Source organism: Drosophila melanogaster, chromosome X (genome assembly GCF_000001215.4).
Source record: "Drosophila melanogaster chromosome X".
Classification (NCBI taxonomy): Eukaryota; Metazoa; Arthropoda; class Insecta; order Diptera; family Drosophilidae; genus Drosophila; species Drosophila melanogaster.
The window spans coordinates 22,214,929-22,228,003 of NC_004354.4; the positions used below are offsets into that span (position 1 = coordinate 22,214,929).

At 38.1% G+C, this 13,075-nt stretch overlaps 2 protein-coding genes across 2 annotated transcripts; both read left to right on the top strand.

Annotated features, from left to right (window-relative positions):
* Positions 1-2,450: 2,450 nt before the first annotated feature.
* On the top strand, positions 2,451-3,326 carry CG46517 (uncharacterized protein). The gene is made up of 2 exons (NM_001414128.1): positions 2,451-2,810; positions 2,884-3,326. Exons 1-2 carry the CDS (start codon positions 2,495-2,497, stop codon positions 3,207-3,209), a joined length of 642 nt encoding a protein of 213 aa, NP_001401076.1. The 5' UTR covers positions 2,451-2,494; the 3' UTR covers positions 3,210-3,326.
* Positions 3,327-11,644: 8,318 nt separating this feature from the next.
* CG46518 (uncharacterized protein) lies at positions 11,645-12,520 on the top strand. The gene is made up of 2 exons (NM_001414129.1): positions 11,645-12,004; positions 12,078-12,520. The coding sequence occupies exons 1-2, from the start codon at positions 11,689-11,691 to the stop codon at positions 12,401-12,403; spliced, it is 642 nt and encodes a 213-aa protein (NP_001401077.1). The 5' UTR covers positions 11,645-11,688; the 3' UTR covers positions 12,404-12,520.
* Positions 12,521-13,075: the final 555 nt, after the last annotated feature.

The window sequence follows — 13,075 nt, forward strand, 5'->3', positions numbered from 1 at the left end:
CTGTTGCAGTTTCCTTTGGGTCAGCACTTTATGGAGCCGATTTGATAACCTTCTGTACATCTGCTGGATTCGGACATCTCCTGTTCTTGCAAATTCCTTTCTGACTTTCCGTTTGAGGCGAAGGAGGTCAACTATTGCACGAGGTAGGAGTGACTGCACAAAGGCTTGCGTATTGCGTGGAGCACTCGGAGCAGCACGTACTGCTGCTTCTTTCAGTTTTTCCATAAATAAGCTTATGGCGTTGTCAATACCTTCTGTCCCTTGAATTTCCATGTTTAAGTCGATTAGTTCAGACAGGTGATCCTTGAAGGTCTCGACATGAGTACCAGGAGCTAGGAAACGGGAGCGTAGTGGCTTCTTTAGTGGCATGGCTTGCTGATCAGCCAGGAGAGGGGTGTGGTCTGATGAGAGATCGTGCAGTTACAAGAGAATATAATGCAGATGGAGCTACCTGCGTGTTGGAGGAGAAAAATGTTGGCTCTCTATTAACAAGGGCTTATTTCGAAAATGCTCTTTATTTGATTACAAATTTGTCTGTACAGTTTGGCAGTTCGCTTAAAAATGAAAAACTAACAGAGTGAGAAGTGTTTTATTGTCTGTGAATCTGCTGACCCGGCAGATTTGGGGACTGTCTTTGTTTACATTTTGCTGAGCTGTTTCCGCCCACAATGTTGCACTATGCTGCGACGAACTAACAGCTCAGCCGTGGAGGTTTTGAGGGGTGGGGGAGTTGGCGTAGAAATTGCTGATGTGGTAAGTCGTGTACTGTAAGATTGGAAGAGTAGTTGATGTTTCACTACAAAAAGACTAGGCAATCGCGAACGTCCGTATGCAACGAAGGCTAGGCAGAGACTACTTGATGGGATGCCGTGGAAACAACTTGTCAAACCCTACCCAACTACTTTATCAACTAGACTGTGGTTCTTGGTGAAGTTGGGCGCCTGTTATAGAGATCTCCTATTCGGTGTCAAGGGGGTCTTCCTTCTTCGGTAGAGGTACGCCTCTTTTAATACTGAATTTAGGTTGATTATGTTGGAGGGCTTGACTTCCCCCCTTAGTTATATTGCTAGCCTTGTGGCGTAGCAATGTAGTGTAATTAAGAACAAGGTTATTTTTACGGCTATGTGCCAGAGTGGAGCTGTGGTTTCTTGAGCAGCTTTGTAAGAACTAAAAGTACAGACAATATTCTTTGCTTAGTTTACCATACGCGACAATGCATCGCGCCACCAAGACATGAGCGGCAAGCCGACTCAGCATTTCTTGAGGCGCAGCGCAACACTCGAAATGGGAAGTGTCGGATTTCCACCGCCGAACGGTCTCAGCACAGAGCGCTGAACTCTATTATGGCGCGTCAGCATTGTTTATGCGAGGCTACTTAGTTGCTAAGGGAATATGACCTTGATTGTTTGTTAACTTATACATATATTCTAAGCCAGAGATGACGAACATCTAGCAACATCTAGTTTTAGCAACTTGAATTTTGTGAACATGATGACGAAGCCTTATCGAAACACTTTTAAGTACATTTTGATAAAATATATACGAACGAAGCACTGGAGTATGCCAGAATCTAGAAAATTCATTGACAAGCTTTTTAGTTAAAATTCCAAAGTTCTGACAGTATTGGATACGAACTATAAACAAGAGCATAGATTGCAATCTATGTTCTGAGAGCTTTTCATTGCTTTGCATCTTTAATTTCTTTAGTCCGCTATTTCTTATACTTTATCGCATTTTGGTATTTATTATATCCAATTGAATGTGGCAAGGCACGAAGGAAATGGGCAAAAAGGAAGGAAAACGCTAGCAGGACAATGATAAAGGGCAAGCAGGAAACACGCAAAGAATGCTGCTGTCTGGATTTTTGACCCAAGAAGAACGAGGTACAACATACATAAATTTTAACAAATTCCGCCCAAGCGTCCTAAATTTAATTAGGGGTTGCTAACACTTATTTACAGCACCAAAATTAAATAATAACTAATTAACATTCAAGCGCCTCTTTTTATACTATTTTAAAAAATATTCGGGCATGCTCCGGTACTCCGGTACTCGATTACTCGATTCGTAAGAATTTTACAATTGCGAATTAAAATCGAAAAATGGGTGTTCTCGATTTCGAAATTGTAAGAATTTTTCGATTTGTAAACGGGGAAATTTTGTGTGGCCGAAATGAAAAGTAAATAGCTTTTTTATATCATATCTGATCTCATTTACTAAGGCAAAAAATAGTTTACTCCGTGGTCAATTGATGTTATTGTCAAAAAAAATGGTTAGGATTCTTGTAACGCACGATTTCTTTATTAAAATAGAACTGAATAAATCAAATGATCTATTACAAAGTGCTTTTAAGCGTTATGCTTCCTAATTAAAAGGCAACATGGCAACATATCGATAGCTCTTCGATAAAAACGTAGACAGACATCACCTGTCAACTGTCATCCCTATAGCGTGCACTACAAAATTTTTTTGACCCACGAGAACGTAAACTACAATGAAGGAAATAAAAAGGAAATCAAAGCCAAAACGCAAGCCCACTCGCATGGAAGTGGAGGAGATTGAGACCTCGGATAAACCACAGCCAGAGGATGGTGAGTCTGCGAATGGGGAGGCAAATCCCTCGGATGAAGGCGATGAAATGGAGCTGGCCAGCTTCAAAGCCGCCTGCAGTTCCTCGGATCCCGCGAAGAAAATCAAGAAGGGCATCATCTACATATCCAACATACCCAAGCACATGACCTTGACCCGCCTGCGGGAAATCTTGGGCGAGTACGGCGGCATCGGCAGAGCTTTCCTGCGGTCGCAGTCAAGTGAGTGGACCAAGTGGCATACATATAAGACCCACTGATTACCCAGTATATACCTTAATCTAAATTACTTTAGGTAAGCATCATAATATCCTCTTCGCCGAGGGTTGGGTGGAATTCAAGTCGAAACATGTGGCCAAACAGCTCGTTCTACTGCTGAACAATAAGCAGATATCCACGCGCAATAATTCCCCATTCTATTACTCACTGTGGAGCATGGAGTACCTGCCGCGCTTCAAGTGGGCCCGTCTAGCCGAGCTCATGAACTTCGTGCAGGTCACCAACTCCCAGAACCATCTCGAGTTCCTCAAGAAGAAGGCGAAGGAGGCCAAGGAAGTCAAGAAAGCCATGAAGGTTCTGGCTGACAGACTTCTTGAGTTAGCGCTAGACTCTAACATCTAATATTAACCAGACTGCAAATATACTTAAATTAAGTAGATCAGAATGTGGTTTTTTATGTATTATTAAACGTTTTCTTTTTAATTCCAATAAAGGAAGAGCTAGAGCCTTTGGATTATCACTATAGGCAGATTGGGATAGCTTAAGAGCGAAGTTTAAGAGAATAAAGTCGTAAAAATCGGATGTTTAGGGGACGTGGACGTTGGCTCGCCACAGAGTCTGGATTTTGGACTTCGGACTTTTGCACTTTGCTGTGCGTAAATGAGCAATGAGCTTAATCGAAGGGCTCTCGACCGTTGATTACATTTCGCACTTAGACATTATTGTGTGTGTTATTGTTTACAATAGTGTGTGTGCTTGAGGAGTTGTGGGTTTAGAATGGATATGCTACTTCCCCATCCTTAAGAAAAAGGCCTGTCCTAAGGCGTTTAGATTAGGGTACAACACAATATTAGGACTTATAATATTTTAATTTTTTAGGGTTTGATTTTTAAATTTTACAATTAACTTTAACTTTAACTTGGGGTACAGTCTTATATTTATTGATAAAGTACAATATTACAATAATAACTACTATGATTAATGTTGTAAATGTTATTATATGAAAGATATTATTCGTCTGATTGTGTTGTTCGATTATTTCTTTTGTCTGAATGTATTAGTGGTTCAAGTTTTGATACATTATTGTTTAGATAGATAGCTTGAGTATAGTCTAAAATGAGTTGGTAATTAATACTTCTTCTTATTTTTTTTTAATTTAATTTATTTGTGCTTTATCCCTTATATATATATGTACATTTCATTAAAGCTAATGGTATAATTAGGTATTTACAGTGTTTAGCTAAGGCTTTCATCTGAAATATTTATTAATTATGTCTAGTTGACCTGTTTTTAGTTTTTTTTTGTATAACAATATTTATTATTTATTAAGGAAAACAAGGGAGAAGAAAAACCTTAATTGACTTACAACTAACTTAAAAACTAAGACTTGAAACAAAAGATTGTTAATATTGTATTTTTTGTTGAACTTTTTGTACACCTGCTTTTATATGTAGGTACTTAGTGTTTGTGTAATAAGGTAAGTTCATTATTAATTTTAACAGCTTGTTTTGGCATATTTGAAGTTTTTTGATATGAGTTTGAGCACATCTACCCCAAACAGGTGACCCATACATTAATATTGGATTAAAAATTGTTTTAAAAATTATGATCTTATTGGATATTGATAATTTAGATTTACGATTTATTAGAGGGTACAGTGTGCAAATAATTTTATTAACTTTCATAATTGTGTTGTTGATGTGGTATTTAAATGTTAGTTTTTTATCAAAAATTATACCCAAATATCAAATGTTGTCAACCCATTGTATTGGAGAGTCTAGTATTCGCAACTGTCTATCAGGAAGATAACGAGGTTTCCTTCTTTTTGTAAAAAATATAGCATTCGTTTTATTAGGGTTAATTTTAATTTTCCATTTTTTGTAATATATGTCTAATTCATTTAAGTAACTCTGCATGGATTGATTTATCTCGCTGTACGAGAAACCAGCACTGTAGACAGCGGCGTCGTCAGCAAACAGTGAAAGTACACAGTTTGTAGCTTGTGGAATATCGTGTGTAAAAATATTAAACAATGTAGGTCCTAAGACAGAACCCTGTGGCACACCTGCATTTAAAATTCGTCTAGCAGATTGACTACTGTTCAAATTAACGCTAAAGTATCGATGTGTCAAAAAATTTTGAACTATTTTAATGAGGTATATGGGAGTTCCAATCATCTTTAGTTTGTGCAACAGTCCGTCATGCCATACAGTATCAAATGCAGCCTCAATATCAAGTGTAACCAGCCCTACAGATTGTTTGGATTGGATACTTTCTTTAATATAATTTCTTAGTTTTAAGGTCGGCAGTATGGTATTTAGACCATTTCTAAAACCATACTGTACCGTTGGTAGTGTGTTGTGTATGTCCAAAAATTTCACCAATCTCAATTTAATTAATTTTTCCAGAATCTTGGACAATCCGCTTAATAGGCTTATTGGTCGGTAGCTTTCAGGGTTATCAGGAGGTTTTCCTGGTTTGAGAATTGGAACTATTTTTGCTATCTTCCAATCCCGTGGGAAATAGCCTGCCTGAAGACAGTGATTGGCAATGTTAACAATATGATTAATGGCGCTTGTAGGAAGGTTTTTCAAGGATATATTAGGTATTCCATCAATTCCAGGAGATTTTCTAGTATGGAGAGCTTTTACAATTGAAAAAACCTCTGGATAAGTGACTCTACAAATTTCTGCGATGTTGTTTGGGGTTTCAGCTATAGATTGTAAAGATATTTTGACTTGGTCAATTGTATTTTGGTTTGAATATGAATGTGTCAGATTATGCTTCAGTTGAAAGACATCAGCAAGAATATTCGCTTTTTCTTTTCCAGAAGCGTATATTTCATCAGCTTTACTTAGACACGGAACAATTTGTTTTCTTTTTTTAATTGCTTTGGTTATATTCCAAAAGGGTTTGCTGCATTTATCCAGCTTTTGAAGTTTATTGTTCCATTTTGCATTATTATAAATGAAAAGCTCTTTTCGTATGATGTAATTTAAATGATCACATCTTGATTTTAATAATGGATGACGTGACCTAAACCATTGTCTTTGGATAATATTTCTTGTTTTAAATAATTCAGTTATATGTACAGGGAGTGTAAGCTTGGAGTGATGTATAGGTTTATGAGGGACTGCTTTAAGAAAGGCATAATTGATTACTCTAGTGAAAGAGCCGATTAAATTATCAATATCCAGAGTCGATATCTGTGAGCAGTTGACAACCACCTCTTCAACCATCAGCCTTTCATTTATAATTCTCTTAAAAAGCGCCCAATTTGCCCTTCCCAAAATCGGATATGTTTTTACATTGCGCATAAAATTTGTAGAGTATTTAATAACCACTGGTAGGTGATCAGAGGAAAGCTCTTGCATTACTGCTGGATTAGCCAGCTGGTTAGGGATATTAGTGAGGCATAGGTCCAATGTTGATGCTTTTGCTTTATGGTTATGCGGAATATATGTGGGTTGCGTAGGGTACAAAATACTGAATTTTCCCAGATCTGAAAGTTCATTGAGAATTTTGCCCCAACCATTGGCTCGGGTACACTTCCATGCTCTGTGGCGCGAGTTGAAGTCCCCGCAAATTAGAAAATTTCCATTTATTTGTGAGATCTTAAGGAGATCAGATCTATACAAACTTTTTAAATGATTATGGTCCCAAGATAAATCACATGAACTAGGAATACATTTTGAAGTATTTCCAGCAAAGTAAATAGAGTAAATTTTTAGACTGGAATTAGAGTCAGTGTTGATTTGTATACCTACATTTTCAATAACATGACTTTTAATGCAGGGTATTTGTTCATGTATCAATGTGTTACTAACTGCAATGGCAACGCCGCCTCCCCTACTTTCCTTCCTGTCATTTCTGTATATAGTGTATTCGGGTATATTAAAACGGTCACTATGAGTCAGCCACGTTTCATTTATAAGTGCTATGTGAATGTGATTATTTTCTAAGAACTTGATCAGTTCTATACGTTTGTTTCTAACGGCACGAGCATTCCATGCCATAATATTCAAATTATCAATAAAATTATTTGTTTGTGTAAACATACTTAATCGCTAACTGAGAAATTACTTGAAATTGCTCTCCCTTATTGGAGCATTCATTAAATCTTGTTATTAATTCAGACAAAAGAGAATTTATCTCTTCACATGAAAAGAGATTAGTTTCATTTGTGATATTTGCTTTGGGATTAGGCAAAGTATGAATATTGGTGAGTGCATTACTATAGCTACCAAAGTTGAGTTGTTGCACTCTCTTAGTTTGAGTAGGCAATGAGATCTGGGGTTGATTTCCAAAGAGAGCAGATGGAGCGATGTGTTGCTTAGAATTCCTCATTCCATGAGCTTCCAAGTTATTTCTTCCAATGCGTTGTGATGAGCGTTTGGAAAGTAAATTGAGATAAGAAATTCGGCATGGGCATGTCAGTTCTGTCGATGGATGGTCGCCTTTACAGTTAGCGCATTTTTTGTTGTTTACGTCCATACATACGGCAGTCTGGTGTGATCCAGCACAATGGGCACATGATGTTTTAACTGAACAATTATTTGATCCATGTCCAAATAGTTGGCAATTGTAGCATTGAGTAATTTTATTCTGCAATTTCACTTTATACTCCCAGCGTACTTTAGTGTGGTTGACATACATAAAGTTTTTGCGCAGTTCCTTTACTGTGATACTTTTGTTTACGAAATAAACAATGTACAGTAATAATTCATGATCAGACTTAGTTTTCTTTTCCACAATTTTGACTTCGGTGCATTGTAATCCTAGGTTTTGTAGCATGGATTTGACAGTTTCAATTGGTAGTTTATCCAGCCCGGATAAAATGGCTTTGTATGGCTTGTTTGATCTAGTATCGTACGTGTAGAACTCACAGTTATGTTCCTTGAGTTGGTTACAAGCTGCATTGAAACAGTCCATATTTGGTAAAAATATTTTAATTCCAATTGAGATGGTTTTAATAAAGTAATCATCAGTTTTAATTTTAGCCATTAGCTCGTGTACAAATTTTGTATTTTGTTTAATTAATGTTATAGGAGGTGGTTTGATTATTATTTCATCAAGTGTGTCCGTTTCAATAGGTTTATCATCATTATCATCGTCTAAAGTTTGTAGTGGACGAAAATAATTTGTAAATTGCTTGGAGCCCCGTTCGTTCTGGCGCTCCACTAGTGGTTTATTCCTTTTAGTACGCATTTTTTCAACGGCAGATGCTTCAGCATCGCCAATTGCATCACTTGAACGTTTGATTGTAGTTTTTTGCGAATATCACAATTAAAGAAGAAAACAGAAAATATTTAATGTACACCAAAATGTTCTCAGAGAGAATAGAAGATTTTACATCCGCGTTCGACAAGAGCTAGTCGAAGACATACTTCTTCTTATTGGACAGAACAATTGAATGCTTTTATAATGTTATTGCCTTCTATTATAGTTTCTCTATTGATACAGTTCTGGTTTAGGATAGCCTTGGGAAGGTTCCAAGTTGTGATTACATTAGGCTCTACATATTTTTTTTCAAAATCAGAATGGTATGTGTGCACACGTATGCTCATGCAATTGACAAAATATTCCCTTCACCTTAAAAGTTCTTAGACTTTAAATCTGTATTATTTTTGATCAATTGGCACCATGCGAAAAATTCTTGTTTTGCATTGCCTTAACGTTATTATTATTTAGACAAAGCTTAGAAATAGTAATAGACGAATCATTATATCACGAAAAAAAATTCAAAAATGACTTTATATTAAAATATTTGTCATTAGAGTATTCAGCGTGCGACGTGTGAAATTAACTAGGCAATGATTGTTGAGAGGTTGTGTCCGCACTTCGTGCCTTAAGATATGACTTTTGCAATAGACACTTTTCATATTTCTATTTATTTTATAAATTTTTATTTTCTACTACGTATTATTTTTATGAAATATTTATTTCTCAATGTTGTTCTTTTTGATAAATTTATGTTTTAAATTACAGTAGTTATAATAATTTTATTATTTAAAATGCACATTAGATTCAGTTGTTTTTCAGTTTTTTTTTTATATTCCAATTTGATATTTTTAACAAGCAAGTTAACAAACAAGTTGTTTCAGTTCTTCGAGAGTGACAGGATCCGCGGGCCGTGTCATTTGAAATGGCGTTTCAAGAGACTCCGCAACCACACGGCAATGATTCGCATCGGCAAGTGCGAGCGGCTTAAATCTTTGCTCCAAGCTGCTTGCAAACACTTCTGCTTTATCATGTGATGTGCGGCACCAACCGCCAGATGGGCTTCTTATAGCGGATTTCTGAGATGCCTGAAACTTCAACCTTTTCGTAATTCTCCACAAGGAGAATTGTGAAGAGGTATCGGTGCCCATGTTCTCCAATAGGTTGTCTATCTGTTGCAGTTTCCTTTGGGTCAGCACTTTATGGAGCCGATTTGATAACCTTCTGTAGATCTGCTGGATTCGGACATCTCCTGTTCTTGCAAATTCCGTTCTGACTTTCCGTTTGAGGCGAAGGAGGTCAACTATTGCACGAGGTAGGAGTGACTGCACAAAGGCTTGCGTATTGCGTGGAGCACTCGGAGCAGCACGTACTGCTGCTTCTTTCAGTTTTTCCATAAATAAGCTTATGGCGTTGTCAATACCTTCTGTCCCTTGAATTTCCATGTTTAAGTCGATTAGTTCAGACAGGTGATCCTTGAAGGTCTCGACATGAGTACCAGGAGCTAGGAAACGGGAGCGTAGTGGCTTCTTTAGTGGCATGGCTTGCTGATCAGCCAGGAGAGGGGTGTGGTCTGATGAGAGATCGTGCAGTTACAAGAGAATATAATGCAGATGGAGCTACCTGCGTGTTGGAGGAGAAAAATGTTGGCTCTCTATTAACAAGGGCTTATTTCGAAAATGCTCTTTATTTGATTACAAATTTGTCTGTACAGTTTGGCAGTTCGCTTAAAAATGAAAAACTAACAGAGTGAGAAGTGTTTTATTGTCTGTGAATCTGCTGACCCGGCAGATTTGGGGACTGTCTTTGTTTACATTTTGCTGAGCTGTTTCCGCCCACAATGTTGCACTATGCTGCGACGAACTAACAGCTCAGCCGTGGAGGTTTTGAGGGGTGGGGGAGTTGGCGTAGAAATTGCTGATGTGGTAAGTCGTGTACTGTAAGATTGGAAGAGTAGTTGATGTTTCACTACAAAAAGACTAGGCAATCGCGAACGTCCGTATGCAACGAAGGCTAGGCAGAGACTACTTGATGGGATGCCGTGGAAACAACTTGTCAAACCCTACCCAACTACTTTATCAACTAGACTGTGGTTCTTGGTGAAGTTGGGCGCCTGTTATAGAGATCTCCTATTCGGTGTCAAGGGGGTCTTCCTTCTTCGGTAGAGGTACGCCTCTTTTAATACTGAATTTAGGTTGATTATGTTGGAGGGCTTGACTTCCCCCCTTAGTTATATTGCTAGCCTTGTGGCGTAGCAATGTAGTGTAATTAAGAACAAGGTTATTTTTACGGCTATGTGCCAGAGTGGAGCTGTGGTTTCTTGAGCAGCTTTGTAAGAACTAAAAGTACAGACAATATTCTTTGCTTAGTTTACCATACGCGACAATGCATCGCGCCACCAAGACATGAGCGGCAAGCCGACTCAGCATTTCTTGAGGCGCAGCGCAACACTCGAAATGGGAAGTGTCGGATTTCCACCGCCGAACGGTCTCAGCACAGAGCGCTGAACTCTATTATGGCGCGTCAGCATTGTTTATGCGAGGCTACTTAGTTGCTAAGGGAATATGACCTTGATTGTTTGTTAACTTATACATATATTCTAAGCCAGAGATGACGAACATCTAGCAACATCTAGTTTTAGCAACTTGAATTTTGTGAACATGATGACGAAGCCTTATCGAAACACTTTTAAGTACATTTTGATAAAATATATACGAACGAAGCACTGGAGTATGCCAGAATCTAGAAAATTCATTGACAAGCTTTTTAGTTAAAATTCCAAAGTTCTGACAGTATTGGATACGAACTATAAACAAGAGCATAGATTGCAATCTATGTTCTGAGAGCTTTTCATTGCTTTGCATCTTTAATTTCTTTAGTCCGCTATTTCTTATACTTTATCGCATTTTGGTATTTATTATATCCAATTGAATGTGGCAAGGCACGAAGGAAATGGGCAAAAAGGAAGGAAAACGCTAGCAGGACAATGATAAAGGGCAAGCAGGAAACACGCAAAGAATGCTGCTGTCTGGATTTTTGACCCAAGAAGAACGAGGTACAACATACATAAATTTTAACAAATTCCGCCCAAGCGTCCTAAATTTAATTAGGGGTTGCTAACACTTATTTACAGCACCAAAATTAAATAATAACTAATTAACATTCAAGCGCCTCTTTTTATACCATTTTAAAAAATATTCGGGCATGCTCCGGTACTCCGGTATTCGATTACTCGATTCGTAAGAATTTTACAATTGCGAATTGAAATCGAAAAATGGGTGTTCTCGATTTCGAAATTGTAAGAATTTTTCGATTTGTAAACGGGGAAATTTTGTGTGGCCGAAATGAAAAGTAAATAGCTTTTTTATATCATATCTGATCTCATTTACTAAGGCAAAAAATAGTTTACTCCGTGGTCAATTGATGTTATTGTCAAAAAAAATGGTTAGGATTCTTGTAACGCACGATTTCTTTATTAAAATAGAACTGAATAAATCAAATGATCTATTACAAAGTGCTTTTAAGCGTTATGCTTCCTAATTAAAAGGCAGCAACATATCGATAGCTCTTCGATAAAAACGTAGACAGACATCACCTGTCAACTGTCATCCCTATAGCGTGCACTACAAAATTTATTTGACCCACGAGAACGTAAACTACAATGAAGGAAATAAAAAGGAAATCAAAGCCAAAACGCAAGCCCACTCGCATGGAAGTGGAGGAGATTGAGACCTCGGATAAACCACAGCCAGAGGATGGTGAGTCTGCGAATGGGGAGGCAAATCCCTCGGATGAAGGCGATGAAATGGAGCTGGCCAGCTTCAAAGCCGCCTGCAGTTCCTCGGATCCCGCGAAGAAAATCAAGAAGGGCATCATCTACATATCCAACATACCCAAGCACATGACCTTGACCCACCTGCGGGAAATCTTGGGCGAGTACGGCGGCATCGGCAGAGCTTTCCTGCGGTCGCAGTCAAGTGAGTGGACCAAGTGGCATACATATAAGACCCACTGATTACCCAGTATATACTTTAATCTCAATTACTTTAGGTAAGCATCATAATATCCTCTTCGCCGAGGGTTGGGTGGAATTCAAGTCGAAACATGTGGCCAAACAGCTCGTTCTACTGCTGAACAATAAGCAGATATCCACGCGCAATAATTCCCCATTCTATTACTCACTGTGGAGCATGGAGTACCTGCCGCGCTTCAAGTGGGCCCGTCTAGCCGAGCTCATGAACTTCGTGCAGGTCACCAACTCCCAGAACCATCTCGAGTTCCTCAAGAAGAAGGCGAAGGAGGCCAAGGAAGTCAAGAAAGCCATGAAGGTTCTGGCTGACAGACTTCTTGAGTTAGCGCTAGACTCTAACATCTAATATTAACCAGACTGCAAATATACTTAAATTAAGTAGATCAGAATGTGGTTTTTTATGTATTATTAAACGTTTTCTTTTTAATTCCAATAAAGGAAGAGCTAGAGCCTTTGGATTATCACTAGGTTAGATAATGGACTTCGAAGTTGAAGTGGGCTTAGCAGGGTTATCGCGATTGATAACGTACTCAGAACTGAACTACTATATGGGGACATGTTTGGGTTTATATAGGCAGATTGGGATAGCTTAAGAGCGAAGTTTAAGAGAATAAAGTCGTAAAAATCGGATGTTTAGGGGACGTGGACGTTGGCTCGCCACAGAGTCTGGATTTTGGACTTCGGACTTTTGCACTTTGCTCTGCGTAAATGAGCAATGAGCTTAATCGAAGGGCTCTCGACCGTTGATTACATTTCGCACTTAGACATTATTGTGTGTGTTATTGTTTACAATAGTGTGTGTGTGCTTGAGGAGTTGTGGGTTTAGAATGGATATGCTACTTCCCCATCCTTAAGAAAAAGGCCTGTCCTTAGGCGTTTAGATTAGGGTACAATACAATATTAGGACTTATAATATTTTCATTTTTTAGGGTTTGATTTTTAAATTTTACAATTAACTTTAACTTTAACTTGGGGTACAGTCTTATATTTATTGATAAAGTACAATATTACAATAATA